At 31.7% G+C, this 18,382-nt stretch overlaps 1 protein-coding gene across 1 annotated transcript in view; it reads left to right on the forward strand.

Annotated features, from left to right (window-relative positions):
* The window catches only part of LOC139520825 (uncharacterized), a 175,480-nt gene that overhangs the window by 131,704 nt on the left and 25,394 nt on the right, over positions 1-18,382 (forward strand). Inside the window, exons 70-77 of the mRNA XM_071313797.1 lie at positions 981-1,096; positions 2,056-2,117; positions 2,655-2,827; positions 9,534-9,636; positions 10,393-10,532; positions 10,912-11,071; positions 11,582-11,742; positions 12,131-12,275. Coding sequence (XP_071169898.1) covers positions 981-1,096; positions 2,056-2,117; positions 2,655-2,827; positions 9,534-9,636; positions 10,393-10,532; positions 10,912-11,071; positions 11,582-11,742; positions 12,131-12,275 — 1,060 coding nt within the window. The remainder of the gene's footprint in view (positions 1-980; positions 1,097-2,055; positions 2,118-2,654; positions 2,828-9,533; positions 9,637-10,392; positions 10,533-10,911; positions 11,072-11,581; positions 11,743-12,130; positions 12,276-18,382) is intronic.

Below are 18,382 nucleotides of genomic sequence, written 5' to 3' on the forward strand. Positions count from 1 at the left end.
AAAGAACAGTAATAACTGAACAAAAGACGTACACGTAACGAGAGTGTGACAAGGTGCTATTCAAAAAGTGAGAACTGTTTATTCGTAATTGCTTTGATACAATAGTATTATGAAATCGTCCGATACACGCTCTATACTGATCAACCCCGATCATAGGTAAGCAAGTGGAATGTTGCGGGATTATGGATCACTGAGCAAAACATATACATAAACAAACAATATAATACAAGTTGACAAAAAAATACAAACAGGGTACACATAGTGAAAAAAAAAAAAAAAAAAAAAAAAAAAAAATTTAAAGAAATGAATACAGGCAAACGGATATCCAATGCACACAATAAACAATTAAGCATTATAAATTTGGCAACATACTTTATATGCCTTAAATAATTTGAGATTTGGTTATTATCAAGACTATAAAAAAAAAGAGGATCATTAAAACTTAAACTAAAAAGGATCAGAAATAAAATAAAAAATTAATAACACTGATAATTACAGATTAAGAGGTTTATTGCTGTAAACTTAACTATTGAAGAATTCAAAAGTGATATATTTCCAAAAAAAAAAAGAAACTGAAGCAAACCATGGGAATCTGTTGCTCATGAGATTAGTAAAACAATTTTACAATTAAGGATATATATTTATACAAATATAAAAATAATCGGTTACATGAATCAACATAAATAAGGTTATATGTATATATATTATAAAGAAAATGCATCAACTCACGAGAAACAACAAGTTTTTCAGCAGTACTACATGTGATTTCAGTAAATAGATCAGCTTACGAAGACTCTACTAACATCAGCAATGTCAATTATTCTTTTGATATTAAAAAAGAAGATGTGGTATGATTGCCAAGTTCGGTCCTTTTTTTAGCAGGGTGGTTACATAGAAGATTTATAGGTTGAAAATTCTTTTTGACAAATAGTTTGATTTGTATTGCATGCTTCAGAATATTATTTTTTATTATCTTTCAGATATACGTTCATATCAGTTTGAAATTACCATGAAATTTGACATTCCTTGGGAGTCAGAGTATACTGATAAAACCAGTGTAAATTATCAGAACTTAACAAGAGAAATTCTAAAACAGGTATTTTGATTTATAGATAATAACATTAGATGAATGTTTCATTATAATACGTTATTCTGATTGGCTAACTGCAATCTCCCATTATTCCTTAATCAACTTTATTACACAATAAAATTTATCATTCATGATGAATCAAGGTATTACAATAAAGTGCACAGGTAAATGAAATAAAAACTTGATAAAAATCGTGCTTTCATGATCCTAGCTAAAAAATGTAATTATAAATATTGGATGCTTCTTTTTGTAACTTCATAGGGTTGTAAAAGCGTTGACCATGCGCACATTTTTAGAATGAAGCGCGAAATTGTACTGCGGTCATCGCTTTTGCACCCCAATGAAGTTACAAAAAGAAGCATTCAATTCTTAAATGCAGTGTAACTTGCCTAATCCGACACACTGGGGGTATACTCAGGTTTTTTCTGCAAGGATAGGCATATTTTGGGACCATGAAAATGTGTCCATTAAAGCAGGATGTGGGAATACTCAGATGTCGGATTAGACAAGTAACAGTGTAGCTAGTTATCCAATAGTTTATGACTTGTCAAGATCATCCCTTCTCAAGCCTCAGCTGTTTCCTTTTATTTTCTTCACCAATTTTAAATATGTTGAATTAGGAATGCAAATTGCAATTTTAACAGGTAAAGAAATATTTTCAAATAGGATGGGAAATTGATTAAGCTTTTGGAAACAGTCTGTAAGATTTCATATAAGATGCTTTTAAGTCTAGTCAGGAATGTAATCAATTCATTTGTTTAAATGTTGTCTTTTACATTGTATTAATAAATTTTGTCTTGAATCTTAAAAGAAAAAGATGAGATACAGGCAAAATATTGAATCTGTTTAACTGAGCACAAAAACAAACCTGTAACGAACAACTTCATTTTAGATTTTACAAAACCACATCCACTAGATTTTGGTAATTAATGAACTACAGTAACATTGTTTTTGTTTTATTTCAGATGACAATAATATCAAGAAATTTTAGCTCAAACATTTCCTCCATGAAGATTACAGAACTTAGGTTGGTTTATCGTTTTGTATACACTGCAGCTATTTACTTATTGGCTGGTAATTTAATCATTGGAAGCTTAAGCATAGTATAATATCCCAAACTTCATTACTTTATCCATGAAGACTTCAGTCTGCTATAATCTTAATATCAGATAATGACAAACTTTCTATAACTAAGGACAAATAAAACAAATTAATTTACAGTGGTAGCTTTAAAAGTATTATTAAAAAAAGACATGAAAAAAACCAGAAAAATTAATCAATTAAATATTTAAAGGTTCATAGAATGAATTCCTAGGAGAACAATAGCTACAGCTATTTTATTTATACCATTGCACAGGTCAACTTTTAAAAATTTAAATAGCCTGACAAAGAGGAACTGATTGTGGTAAAGGAAAGCTTTAAATTTTTTCTCAATTAGAGTTTCATATTTCTGTTTGTAGATTTCTTATTAACTCTCTGATTTATCTATGCGTATTGCTTCTTGTAGAAGGGCGAGTAACTTTTCATCTGAAAATAAGTTGTAAAATCTGATTTTATATTTCAGACAAGGCAGTGTGTATGTGGTGTTTGAAGTGATCTATTATTATCAGAAAACAACCAGTGATGTAAGATCAGGAATGTTAGGGTTTGTTACTGCAGCAAGGATGGACCCGAAATCTGAGCTTGATCTGATCAAAGCTGTTGATACAGACCATATCTATGTCAGAATAATAACAGGTAATTAGATACTGACCATATCTATGTCAAAATAATAACAGGTATTTAGATACTGACCATACCATTATAAACAAAAGATTTATTCTTTTGTAATAGTCATAATAGACTACGCACATTTAATTTCATATGAATTGTTCTTGCAAACAAGGTTTAGCACTACACATTTCAACTTTGAAACTTTTTGATGTTAAAGTTTGTGATTAGTTATGATCAAGTGGAACCACTTATGAAAAGTCAATATGATTGTGATTGCAGTTGTTTAAGCATTGGCAAATCTTATCTCTCAGAGATTATATGGCACTGTTACCAAGGGCTTCCAAAACGGTCATGTATTCCGGTCATTTGTATAATGTCTGGTAAAAGTCCGGCTGGGCAAAGCATGAAACGGTCATATACTTTTTAGTTTTCAAGGCTTTTTCTGTCATTTTTACATAATTCAAGATCTTTTTGACCCAACCTTTTGCCTTTAGCATCAACACATTTCCTTTCATAAATGTGACATGATGATTAATTACTATCAAAACAACACCTACTTCAATACTTTCTAATTTTAATCAAGGCTAATTAGTAGTTGGACAGCTGAAATCTACCTGTTCAGGTGACAGGTGAACTATGTTCAGTACTGGACATCGTATAAATTGATCGGTATATTCACAATTATTTTCTTACATTTCAGCGGTTTGTGTCTAATTGATTTAGTCCAAAAGATTAAAATTATTAGAAATTAGTTTATGAACATGATTTGATGAAAAATTTAAAAAGGTTTTAAACAAAAAAATCGTCAAAACTACGTCATATGAACTGGAACATGTGTGCGCATGTGCACAGGTGGGAAGTTTAATAATGCATCCTACATTTCTTTAAAAATGCTAAAATTTTCATTGACACCTGTATCTAATTCAATTCAAGTATTTTGTTGAAGAAATAACGTGGAAAGAGCTTCTTCTCTCAGTCGGGCTTTGTAAACGTACACGGATTTATGTATCCGTTTATGGTCCATTTTTTACCATTGTCAAGTCAACATCCGGTTGAAAACGAAAGCAAAGTTTTTGACAATGTCATTTTGCACAAATAAAAAGTCTAAGGCAGGTAGGAGCATGCTGATGTGCATACTTTGAATGCTGCACTGCCAATTTAACAGTAACATCCGAACATCAAATTCATATCATATCAAAGTAAAGTTTAAAATCGTTTTTTTTTTTAACGTAATGTCAATCATTGGAATGGCCATCTGCCTACCATAATTGCCTTTTGTGACTAAGTCTTAAGGGATTAAAATCAGGATCAGATATGAAATGTCCGGCTGGCTCAAATATTTTTTTGGAAGCCCTGCTGTTACCATGATTAATTATTGCTATTTTTATTACAACATTTGCATTTAACTCTCAAATTAAATACAGGCGAGACATCTCCTTGTCAACAACACTTTTTTTTTTTGATAAATGGACTAAGTATTTTGCAACCAACCTTACATTTTTACACTGACAGCAGCGATGGCAGACAAGACCCAGTGTTCCGCTAAACCTTTTTATGATAATATTTAATGTAAATAAAATTGAAAAAGGAAATGGGGAATGTGTCAAAGCGACAACAACCTGACCATAGAGCAGACAACAGCCGAAGGCCACCAATGGGTCTTCAATGTAGCGAGAAACTCTCGCACCCGTAGGTGTCCTTCAGCTGGCCCCTTAAAAAATATGTATACTACCAATACTAGTACAGTGATTATGAACGTCATACAAAACTCTGAATTATACACAAGAAACTAAAATTAAAAATCATACAAGACTAACAAAGGCCAGAGGCTCCTGACTTGGGACAGGCGCAAAATTGCGGCGGGGTTAAACATGTTTATGAGATCTTAACCCTCCCCTATACCTCTAGCCAATGTAGAAAAGTAAACACATAACAATACGCACATTAAAATTCAGTTCAAGAGAAGTCTGAGTCCGATGTCATGGACGTCATACTAAACTCTGACTTATACACAAGAAACTAAAATTAAAAATCATACAAGACTAACAAAGGCCAGAGGCTCCTAACTTGGGACAGGCGCAAAATTGCGGCGGGGTTAAACATGTTTCTGAGATCTCAACCTTCCCCTATACCTCTAGCCAATGTAGAAAAGTAAACGCATAACAATAATATGCACATTAAAATTCAGTTGAAGAAAAAAAACCATTTGTACAATAAAAATAAATATTTTAATAGTGGTTTTTTGTCGAGCCTTCGACTTTAGTCGAAAAAGCGGGACTAAGCGATTCCTACATTCCGTCGTCGTCGTCGGCGGTGTCCACAAATATTCACTCTGTGGTTAAAGTTTTTGAAATTTTAATAACTTTCTTAAACTATACTGAATTTCTACCAAACTTGGACAGAAGCTTGTTTATGATCATAAGAAAGTATAAATGTTTTTATAGTGGTTTTTTGTCGAGCCTTCGACTTTAGTCGAAAAAGCGTGACTAAGCGATCCTACATTCCGTCGTCGTCGTCGGCGGCATCGTCGGCGGCGGCGGCGGCGTCCACAAATATTCACTCTGTGGTTAAAGTTTTGGAAATTTTAATTACTTTCTTAAACTATACTGAATTTCTACCAAACTTGGACAGAAGCTTGTTTATGATCATAAGAAAGTATCCAGAAGTAAATTTTGTAAAAATAAAATTCCATTTTTTCCGTATTTTACTTATAAATGGACTTAGTTTTTCTGCGAGGAAACATTACATTCACTCTGGTTAAAGATTTTAAAATTTTAATAACTTTCATAAACTATCCTTGATTTGTACCAAATTTGGACAGAAGCTTGTTTATGATCATAAGATAGTATCAAGAAGAAAATTTTGTAAAAATAAATTTCCACTTTTCCGTATTTTACTTATAAATGGACTTAGTTTTTCTGCGAGGAAACATTACATTCACTCTGTGGTTAAAGTTTTTAAAATTTTAATAACTTTCATAAACTATCCTTGATTTGTACCAAACTTGGACAGAAGCTTGTTTATGATCATAAGATACTATCAAGAAGAAAATTTTGTAAAAATAAATTTCCACTTTTCCGTATTTTACTTATAAATGGACTTAGTTTTTCTTCCAGTTAACATTACATACAGTCTGCAGTTAAAGTTTATAAAACATTTATTAGATTCATAAACTATCCTGGATTTTTTTACCAAACTTGGAAGCTTCTTTCAATCAAAAGACAGTATCGAGAGGGAAATTTTTATTGATGTTTTTCCTCATTTTTGTTGAGTCTGCAATTTAAAGCACTAGTAGGCGAGACACTGGGTTCCGTGGAACCCTTATGAATTTTTTCAATTTTTAATTTGTTTCTACAATGGAGTAAAAACATTGAACTTTAAAAAGAATGTAAAAGTTATTCTAAGAGTAACAAAACAATATTTTTTATATCTTTACCAAGATTGAAGCCATACTATACACCTTTACCAAGATTGAATCCATACTATTTACCATTACCCTGATTGAATCCATACTATTTACCATTACCAAGATTGAATCCACACTATATACCTTTACCAAGATTGAATCCACACTATACACCTTTACCATGATTGAATCCACACTATTTACCTTTACCAAGATTGAATCCATACTATACACCTTTACCATGATTGAATCCATACTATTTACCTTTACCCTGATTGAATCCATACTATTTACCATTACCAAGATTGAATCCACACTATACACCTTAACCAAGGTTGAATCCATACTATATACCTTTACCATGATTGATTCCACACTATATGCCTTTAGCATGATTGAATCCATACTATACACCTTTCCCAAGGTTGAATCCACACTATATACTGTTACCCAGATTGAATCCATACTATATACATTAACCAAGATTGAATCCACACTATATACCTATACCAAGATTGAATCCATACTATTTACCATTACCAAGATTGAATCCAAACTATTTACCTTTACCAAGATTGAATCCATACTATATACCTTTAGCAAGATTGAATCCACACTATATAACTTTACCAAGATTGAATCCATACTATATAACTTTACCATGATTGAATCCATACTATATAACTTTACCAAGATTGAATCAACACTGTGTACCTTTACCAAGATTGAATCCATACTATATAACTTTACCAAGATTGAATCAACACTATATACCTTCACCAAGATTGAATTCACACTATATAACTTTACCATGATTGAATCCATTCTATATACCTTAACCAAGATTGAATCCATACTATATAACTTTACCATGATTGAATCCATACTATTTACCTTTACCATGATTGAATCCATACTATATAATTTACCAAGATTGAATCCACACTATATAACTTTACCATGAGTGAATCCATACTATTTACCTTTACCAAGATTGAATCTACACTATATAACTTTACCATGATTGAATCCATACTATTAACCTTTACCATGATTGAATCCATACTATATAACTTTACCAAGATTGAATCCACACTATAAAACTTTACCATGATTGAATCCATACTATTTACCTTTACCAAGATAATAATCCATACTATATAACTTTACCATGATTGAATCCATACTATATACCTTTACCAAAATTGAATCCATACTATATACCTTTACCAATATTGAATCCACACTATATACCTTTACCAAAATTGAATCCATACTATATAACTTTACCAAGATTGAATCCACACTATATAACTTTACCATGATTGAATCCATACTATTTACCTTTACCAAGATTGAATCCACACTATATAACTTTACCACGATTGAATCCATACTATTTACCTTTACCAAGATTGAATCCACACTATATAACATTACCATGATTGAATCCATACTATTTACCTTTGCCATGATTGAACCCACACTATATAACTTTACCAAGATTGAATCCACACTATATACCTTTACCAAGATTGAATCCATACTATATACCTTTACCATGATTGAATTCACACTATATACCTTTACCTTGATTGAATCCATACTATATACCTAAACCAATATTGAATCCATACTATTTAACTTTACCAAGATTGAATCCATACTATATAACTTTACCATGATTGAATCCATACTATATAACTTTACCATGATTGAATTCACACTATATACCTTTACCTTGATTGAATCCATACTATATACCTATACCAATATTGAATCCACACTATATACCTTTACCAAAACTGAATCCACACTATATACCTTTACCAAGATTGAATCCATACTATATAACTTTACCATGATTGAATCCATACTATATAACTTTACCAAGATTGAATCCATACTGTATAACTTTACCATGATTGAATCCATACTATATAACTTTACCATGAATGAATCCATACTATATAACTTTGCCATGATTGAATCCATTCTATTAACCTTAACCAAGATTGAATCCATACTATATAACTTTACCATGTTTGAATCCATTCTATTTACCTTTACCAAGATTTAATCCATACTATTTACCTTTACTAAGTTTGAATCCATACTATATAACTTTACCAAGATTGAATCCATACTATATAACTTTACCAAAATTGAATCCATACTATATACCTTTACCATGATTGAATCCATACTATATCACTTTACCATGATTGAATCCATACTATATCACTTTACCATGATTGAATCCATATTATATAACTTTACCATGATTGAATCCATACTATATAACTATACCATGATTGAATCCATACTATATAACTTTACCATGATTGAATCCATTCTATATACCTTTAGTAAGATTGAATCCATACTTTATAACTTTACCAAAATTGAATCCACACTATATACCTTTAACAAGATTGAATCTATACTATATAACTTTACCATGATTGAATCAATACTAAATAACTTTACCAAGATTGAATCCACACTTTATACCTCTACCATGATTGAATCCATTCTATTTACCTTTACCAAGGTTGAATCCATTCTACGTACCTTTACCAAGATTGAATCCACACTATATACCTTTACCATGAGTGAATCCATACTATATAACTTTACCAAGATTGAATCCATACTATATAACTTTACCATGATTGAGTCCATACTATATAACTTTACCAAGATTGAATCCATACTATACACCTTTATCAAGATTGAATCCATTCTACATACCTTTACCAAGATTGAATCCACACTATATACCTCTACCATGATTGAATCCATTCTATTTACCTTTACCAAGGTTGAATCCATTCTACATACCTTTACCAAGATTGAATCCACACTATATACCTTTACCATGAGTGAATCCATACTATATAACTTTACCAAGATTGTATCCATACTATATACCTTTACCATGATTGAATCCATACTATATAACTTTACCATGATTGAATCCATTCTATTTAACTTTACCAAGGTTGAATCCATTCTATATACCTTTACCAAGATTGAATCCACACTATATACCTTTACCAAGATTGTATCCATACTATATAACTTTACCATGATTGAATCCATACTATATAACTTTACCATGATTGAATCCATTCTATACACCTTTATCAAGATTGAATCCATTCTATACACCCTTACCAAGATTGAATCCATTCTATACACCTTAACCAAGATTGAATTTATTCTATACACCTTTACCAAGACTGAATCCATTCTATACACTTTTACCAGGATTGAATCCATTGGTTATACTTAGACTGAATTTGTATTTATATATTTCAGCACCTGATTGCAATAGTATGAGATACGTATCAAGTATTTTAGATAGTCAGTGTGACTCAGCAAAGTCCCAACTAAGGTTGGTCGACAAAGATAGAAAGTGCAGGTAATAAAATATAGAAATATCTGTATTGTTTACTTATCTCAAACAAGATGAGCTGGTCAGCTATATTTCATACATCAGATTTTGCTTTTCGTATTTAAATGTAATTCCGATTTTTCTGTTTTCAATTAAAAAAAACACAAAGCAGAAATCAAATGAGGACTAGTGTTTGATGTCCTGTGAATTTGATTGTAAGGAATACATTTTATTTATACATGATGTTGAAAAGGAACAGATTAATTCACCTTTTATTGAAGTTACAGACACAACAAACTTTCAAGTTTTTAATGAAAAGACAGGGAACATGTTCAAAGAGAACTAACCACAAATAATGCAAAAAATATTTTATGTCCACATTCAGTTTTTCAATAGTAGAGAATTGTTAAGACAAATGAAATGTAAATTATTTCAACAAAAAATATCAAAGCTCTGACATCAACACCAAATCATAAAAAATGATTGAATACTTAGGTATGGCATAAGACAACCACTGATGTAGTTTAAAATTTGGAACAGATATATGTCAGGATTATTTTAGGTATCTCAAACCATCAACTTTTTTAATCGTGACCAGTAGACTTTATCAATAGTACCAAAAAACATTCAGTAAACATCGGTTATCGAAAAGCAATAATTAATGAAACTATACTGTAAGAGAGAAAGCTCAAAGTATTGTTAAAAGATACTGTAGTTTGAATGAGTGTTTGTTTTGACAATTTTGTTTTATATCTTTAATCTTTAGATGATCTTTATTTTCAGTGTTCTTTTGGACATGATTGGATGTGTACTGTTCCAGACAGGTATCTGCAATAAGGAACAAATAGTTTCAACAATGTCCATGGACTCTTGGTCAATGATAGGACAAAATATATCAGTGTTTGATCCAATCTCATGTCTTGGTTTGTATATTTTATCTTTTATGTGGTGCGTCTTTTTTAATCCAATTTTGTTATTATAAAACAAATTTTTATAGACTTTAGTCTCATTTTTAAGTTTTTTAATTTACCAATGGTTGATTTAAAAAGTCATTTAATGTTAAACAATTAATGTTTTATATTCACAGTATTGATAATGTCTGTAAAGAACGTTAAATATGGGATGAATAACAAAATAACTAAAGTGAAACAGTTTCAATTGTATGCATTCCATCAACATCAACCTTGTAATAATTTATTGTTTATATAATGTATGATATCTTTAAGCAGATAACTGTAAAAGCTGTTTTTGTCAATTTGACAATTTTTCTTTTAAAGTTTAATTTGAAACTTTTTGTTATAGGTCCAGGAAATGAAGTTGTATTGCCGACCATTGTTCCACTGAATGTGACCTTGATGCCGTGTGTTCATCCTGATGTAGTTCACTACATTCTAAACTATGACTGTTATTACTACGGGTTACAGAAACAAATACAGGGAGATGATAAACTTGATAGCTGCAGGTACATATAAATAATTGACCAAAGGATTTTCACAGAATAAGTTCTAAATAAGAATCAAACCTTGTTGGGACCACAGATTTTATTAACCAGATATCAAAGGAAAAAATCAGTTATTGATTTTGGGAATGTATGACTTGCGGGGCTGCCAAACAGCAGTGGCGGATCCAGAGGGGGGGTTCCGGGGGTTCGCACCCCCCCTTTATTTTGGCCGATCAATGCATTTGTATCGGGACATATGTTTTGCACCCCCCCTTTGCCCTGGGATAGCACCCCCCCTTTGGAAAATTCCTGCATCCGCCCCTGAACAGTGTCCATTCAGATTTGCAAATATTATATTCATTAGATAATAATCTATTAAAAAGTTTTTAAAATATCCTGGTAAAACTACTGCATAATTCTTACATGAAATCCTTCTTAATATCTCTCAATGTACATCAGATATTATGTAAATTCATTTTTTGGACATGTCTAATTTTAGATTATACTTTTATTTGATTATATTTTTTTTAGAATGTATTGGTACTCTTCAGCTTGTCTCTATAGAACTTTACAGACAAACAAAAATCAACTAGGACAATGTTCTTTGGAAGAAGTAAATGGTGTTTTAACTAAATATGAAGATGAATTGTTTAAAGTTTCCCCAGATAATGTCACTATGTCGGAATGTCTTGGTGAGTGTTATATATTCCATACATAGTCTTCAGATACTTCATATTGTATCAAAAGGAAGATGCTAAAGTTGAGCATTGAAAGAAATAAAGAAAATCGTTTTCACTATGTAAAGATAACAGCACAAATATGAATATTGAATCACACTGCACTTTTCCCTTTGATCTTCTTCTTTCTTTTCTACTTCATTATTCTTTACCACAATCCTGCCTTCCTCGTATACACTTTATTCTCTTGATTCAATCTTTTTTTACTCCTATTTTCCAACTTACTTATTCAAAAGCTCTGTTTTCTTCTGCCCATCCCTCTAAAATCTAAACAATCCAATAGAATAGACTTGACAAAAATTTCTGAACTGTCAGTTTATGTGACTCAATCCTTTTTCTTCAGGTTTATACAAGTCAGCAGATAAGTGTACCAGAGCAATGTATAGTGAGGATGTCTTCGCAATAGTCCAGACCTGTTATGGGACTGCTGTGGCAAACAGAATAACTGCTGCATATGGTATAATGGATACATCTGATTACCCATGTCTGTAAGTATAAAACAAAAACATTAACATATAACCTTGGCCATCACACCCAAGGTCAAACAGCTGTTAATTAATAGTCTTGCATCTTGTCAGTTATGTTAGAACCTTTATATAGAGCTATTTATCAATTTTGTCGAGCCTTCGACTTGTTGAAACAGCTAGACATAGCGACTTTAGTAGAAAAAGCTAGATATAGCGACTTTAGTCTAAAAAGCTAGACATAGCGATCCTACATTCCGTCAGCGTTGTCCACAAATATTCACTCTGTGGTTCAAGTTCTTGAAATTTTAATAACTTTCTTAAACTATCCTGGATTTCTACCAAACTTGGTCAGAGGCTTGTTTGTGTTCATAAGAAAGTATCCAGAAGTAAATTTTGTAAAAATAAAATTCCTTTTTTTCCGTTTTTATGCAGTTAAGCTGCATTATGCGAGCGCCCTAGATTTGTGTTCTACCCAATAAATGCTGAAATACTTGCCATTGTTATTATCTAGCTCGCTACTATGTTATATATAACTAATTGAACACTTTTTTAATACTTTTTATTCTGGATTACAAAAAATATGACCAGAAAAACCTTAAATGATCGTCGATTTATCCAAAAGTTTTGAAGTTACACATAGGAAGTAGTGCTTATTAAGAATCCTTGTGTAGTTCATTATGACTTGTGCTTTTAGCTAAGATGTCAAAGAACAATTGTATGAAATATTTAATCGCCGAAAATCTCTTAAGACAAGTAGTTTAGATTTCCCAAATGGCAAAAGTCGTAGTGATATTGTTTGTCATCAATACGTAGTACAATTACGTCAGTAGTCTTATTATATAATAAGTTCAACTGTTCACGCTGTTGGCGGCAATTTCAAATTAGAAAAAGAAATTTTCGTAGCTTTTCAATTTGGAGGCAGGTGTGCAAATTAGCGGTGGTCCGAGGTCCGCGACCTTCCACTTTTGCAAGCGGAATTTTGTGGATAGTTGGTTTCTAGCTACGCCCGACGTAGTCACCTTCTACTTGAAAGAAAGTAAGAAATTACTTTGCAAACCTTCCATGCAAGTCACCAAAGTCTCCAATTAAACGAGCTAAAAACTTATTTTTATCATTATTATTCATGACAGCGATGTTCATTTTGTTCAACCGCTAGCTTTATACAGAAAATCGCCGACAGATATTGTATAAATTCGAGTAAAATCGTATCTGATTGACAAAAACAACATTGTAAACACATAACAATGGCGGCTGTGAAGACAAAATTTTACAGTATCGGATCCGATTCCGGAAGCGGATAAGGATAATTTTGGGTTTGGCGATCATTTACAAAATAAATCAAAGCAGGTGAAAAAATAAATCTATGCATGGTAAATGAATATAAACAATAGAATTGTAAACCAAAAGATATATGTAAAAGAAAGAAAAAGCAGAAAAATATTTTATACAGAAACTCAAAATTACTTTTTGACAAATTTTAATTTAAAAATCCAATACAATGTGACAGCTGGGAACAGTATATCTAACAATATACATGTTCATGGTCACAGTCCAAATTTTCTTTATCAGTGATAAATGATGATAATGCATGTGAGATGCTTTTAAAGTGTAAACATATTACTGCAATTTCGAAGGGTTATTTGTTTTTCTCAATTTTGAAGGGTCAATTAAAGTAGCTGAAAGTTTCTTTCTTTATTTTAACAAATAATGCAACTATATTATATATACCTGAATGTAAGTAAATCATAAGATATATAGGTGGCATTCTTTGGGCCACTCTACCCTCTACTGTTTGATAACATGGAAACGGTCGAGCTCCCCACCCCTAAACCATATGAGGGGCAGATCCAGGATTTTTAGGCTAGGAGGGGCACAAACTTAAATTTTCGCCGAGCAGAGCGAGGCTAAAAAAATTTGAGGTAAAATTATCGGAATATTCTTTATTAAAGGGAAACTTCGCAAAAAAATCAAAAATTGATATTATGTTCATTCTGTATAAAAATGCTCAAATTCATGAATATTATTCTGCTTGATAAGAGATCACCATCGATTTTAAATTTAGAGTATCAATTCTCTCCGGTCGGCCATTTTGTTACCTTCTCCGAATTGCTCCCAAGATATGTCTAAGGACCAAAACTACAGTAACCCGATGTAGTCGTAATTGCGTGTTGATATCTTGTCAATCGTACGGTTGTTTTATCCGACTAGTTAACTATAACTAAGTTGATACAGACAATTTTCTTATCTTTTTTTTTTAATAACCATGATCTGTTATTTTTTACAATAATGATAGTATTGGAATTAGTTAAAAAGTAAAAGTTTCAAATCATAAATAAGTGTTCCGTGAAACTTGAATTGTTTTCGGAAATCTAATTAGTTCATAATTCTTTTATGTAATAAACTTTATTCAAATAAATTAGGATCTTCGCTCCACTGATCACCTGCATGGCTAAAGGTATTACTCCCAAAGGTATTGCAGGGGGTGTGACACGTCCAGGTATTCAAGCGATTTCCTGTCGAGCTTGCAAATTCATGCATCGTTTCACTTCTTAGGGTATTGGTCAGTGTACACGGCCGATAACTTATAACTTTCCATTTTGAACTATTAGGTGTATAATATGCATCTCTATCTTGCGTGTCCGAAAGTGATATTATATACTAGTCATTACTAAACTCATACCAAGGATTTGTATAGTTAGTCTAACTATACAAATCCTTGCTCATACGCTTGTTTATGAATAAAATTTCTGATGTAAAGAAAATTATTTATAAAAATATAGATAATACCTAAAAATAAACAACAGATTTGATGAAATAAAAATCTATATACATATTTTTTGTCAATGGTGAAGGACAGATCGGACCATACCAGAAATTTTTATTTAAAAAAATGTACGCACTTGTCGACCATCGTATATACGCCAGGATAAAAAGTTACGGAACTATAGCGCAAATTCAAATATATACATGTATACATTGTACATAAGAAAGAAACATACATTTTGTGTAAATAGTGGTAAAAGTTTTGTTAGTGGACTAGTCCACGTATGCCAACAGTATGTAATCATCAAATGTCGAAAGACTATTGTATACCAAAAGAAGAAGAAGAAGAGATTTAAATACAGGTCGCTGCTTGTCCGCTTTATAGGTATTCTTGCCAGTTGAAACAGACTTATAATAACATTAAACAATAGGGAAAGATGACATTAAATTCGTTCTGTTTTTTTTTTTTTTTTTATACATTGTTGGTCAAATAGCTAAAGTATTATATATAATTGGGCCCGATATAGTTACGGTGTGAGACGAAGACTATTTTGTTAAGGACATTCCCGATTATGTAAAACAAAATGTTGTTGTTTTTCACACTTGAAAAGCATATATGTTCGTAAATTTCGATTCCATTCCAAAAAGATTCTTAGATTTTCTGTCAATTTTTTAAAAAAAATTATCAAATATCTGAAGTATTCGTGCTTTGTGAGATTTGAAATATTTTGATGAAAACATTAATTCCTAAATAGGTAATTAAAGATAACTTTGGATGGACTAAATTATATAATTGCAATTGTTAATGATCTGTTTGAAATATTTAAGGCTGCCGATCCTAATCTAAAATAGTACAATTTTTGGTTCATACACTCGTAATTAGAAGGCCATTTTTAAAATGAATTTATACTTCAATTAAAATAATAAAGTATTTTATCGTTACTGAATTAATCAAAAGTCATAATTCATTTAAAAGTGATCTTATCATGCTTATGCAAAATATAAAAATATACAACAGCTATCCAGTTATTGTGCGACCTTATTATTCCCGTTAATTAATTAACTTTTTTTTACATTTCTGCAGGGACGTCTATATAAGTCCTTGATTTCTGTGTCTAAAACTTTTACTGACTCCCGTTTTCAATTCATACGAAATGTTGTTCACACCTTCAAGCCAGTAAACCGTGACGCCTAGATTTCACTGAATGAGGATCAAAGGATTAGAATTACATAATGCTAATCCTTTAATTACCTTGAGTTAACCGACGCACTCAACATTCTTTAGGTGTCACAAAACAATACACATTTTATTTCCACCGTTCAAGCAAGTGAAAATGTGAGAATGAAGCAAAAAGGTCAAAATACAAACGTGTATTTTTATTACACTCTTGATCATGTCAATTTCATATGTTTGTTTAAAGTATTTGTAGAAAAAATCATAAAAATGTTCTCTTGTATGAATTAATTTTATTATTAAAATTCGATTTAAAATATCCACACGATCTAATTTTAAAAGTTGCATGGCTATCACTTATTTTTCGTTGGTTAATAGCTACACCAAAAGTCGTCGATGCGCTTTAAATGGCGTTATTAAATGGTTAACGAACAAGACTTAAATGAGATATTTTCACTCCCGGCATGCATCAAAGACTTAAACTACGTCACATAAGTCAGGAAGTTTCAAGAAATAAAATTAATAATTCCCTATTTTCTCCTTTATTAGATTTCATATCAAAATAAAACTCGGTGAATATGTTTTTTATGGTATTATGAACAAAATAAGATGAAAAGTGAAAATTCGCGAATTATCCCTTTAAGCTGAGAACAACCCATGCTTTGCAAATTTAAGGGGGTGCAAGCCCGCAACACCCCTCGCCCTGAATCTGCCCCTGCATATATTCAAGTATAGGACAATATGATAAATAAAATGAAATATAGGGGGAGTCCCTGGAGTTACCCCACCCCCTCCTGTTTGAGAACTTGGAAACGGTCGAGATCCACACCCCTTAACCATATATATTCATGTTTGTGACAATATGAAAAATCAAATGAAATATAGGGGGAGTGCCTTGGGTCACCCTACCCCCTCCTGTTTGAGAATTTGAAACCCGTTGAGATCGCCACCCTTTAACCATATATTCATGTACGGGACAATATAACAATTCAAATGAAAGATAGGGGAGTCCCTGAGGTCACTGTATACCCTTCTGTTTGAGAACTTGGAAATGGTCAAGATCCTTACCCCTAAACCATATATACTCATGTATGGGACAATATAACAAGTCAAATAAAATATAGGGGAAGTCCCTGTGGTCACCCCAACCCTCCAGTTTGAGAACTTGGAAATGGTTGAGATCCCCACACCAAAACAATATATATTCATGTATGGGCCAATATAACTAATTAAATGAAATATAGATGGAGTCCCTGGGGTCACCCTACCCCTCCTGTTTGAGAACTTGGAAACCAATGAGATCCCCACCCCTAAACCATATATATTCATGTATGGGACAATATATATATAATACATATAATAAAATATAATTTTCATAAGTGGGGGCCCGCTCCAGTCACGCTTCAGTGATTTCCTATATAAGCAACCAATTTTTTTCCCAAACCTACCTGTTTGAGAACTTGAAAACCGTTGAGATCCCTAAATTATATATATTCATATGTATGGGACAAAATAACAAATCATTTACATTTACTATGGGCAGGTCAGTCAGACCTCACCTTTGATCCCTGTTGTAGTGAACATTTATCTAATTCGTGTCTCATAACTTTTGTACTATAGAACACAAACTCAGTTTTCTTTCCAGGGAAACCAGTCCATTCATACTATTACATGTTCATACTAAGTCAACTTGAACTTCTAGCAGTCAAATAAAACCAAGGTTAACTGCCAAGTAGAACAACTGCAATCATTGGGAACTTGTACCACTGCAGACTCACCATAAAAATATATACATTGATATATGCATTGCTTTTGAAACCTTGATAACATATAAATTATTTGCCTTAATAAATAAATCATTAGATAAACATGAATGTTCTATATATGAATGTTTAATGTTGAGGCAACATTGCCATAGTTTTCATAATTACGTATATATATACGGTTGCCTTGGTTTTTGGTTAACTGCCTTCAGCGCTTACAGCGCTTTGATTTACTTATAAATGGACTTAGTTTTTCTGCCAGGAAATATTACATTCACTCTGTGGTTAAAGTTTTGTAAAATTTTAATAACTTTCTTAAACTATCCTGGAATTTCTAAGAAGAAAATTTTGTAAAAATTAAATTCCATTTTTTCTGTATTTTACTTATAAATGAACTTAGTTTTCTTCCAGTTAACATTACATACAGT

This window comes from Mytilus edulis, chromosome 4 (assembly GCF_963676685.1).
Source record: "Mytilus edulis chromosome 4, xbMytEdul2.2, whole genome shotgun sequence".
Classification (NCBI taxonomy): domain Eukaryota; kingdom Metazoa; phylum Mollusca; class Bivalvia; order Mytilida; family Mytilidae; genus Mytilus; species Mytilus edulis.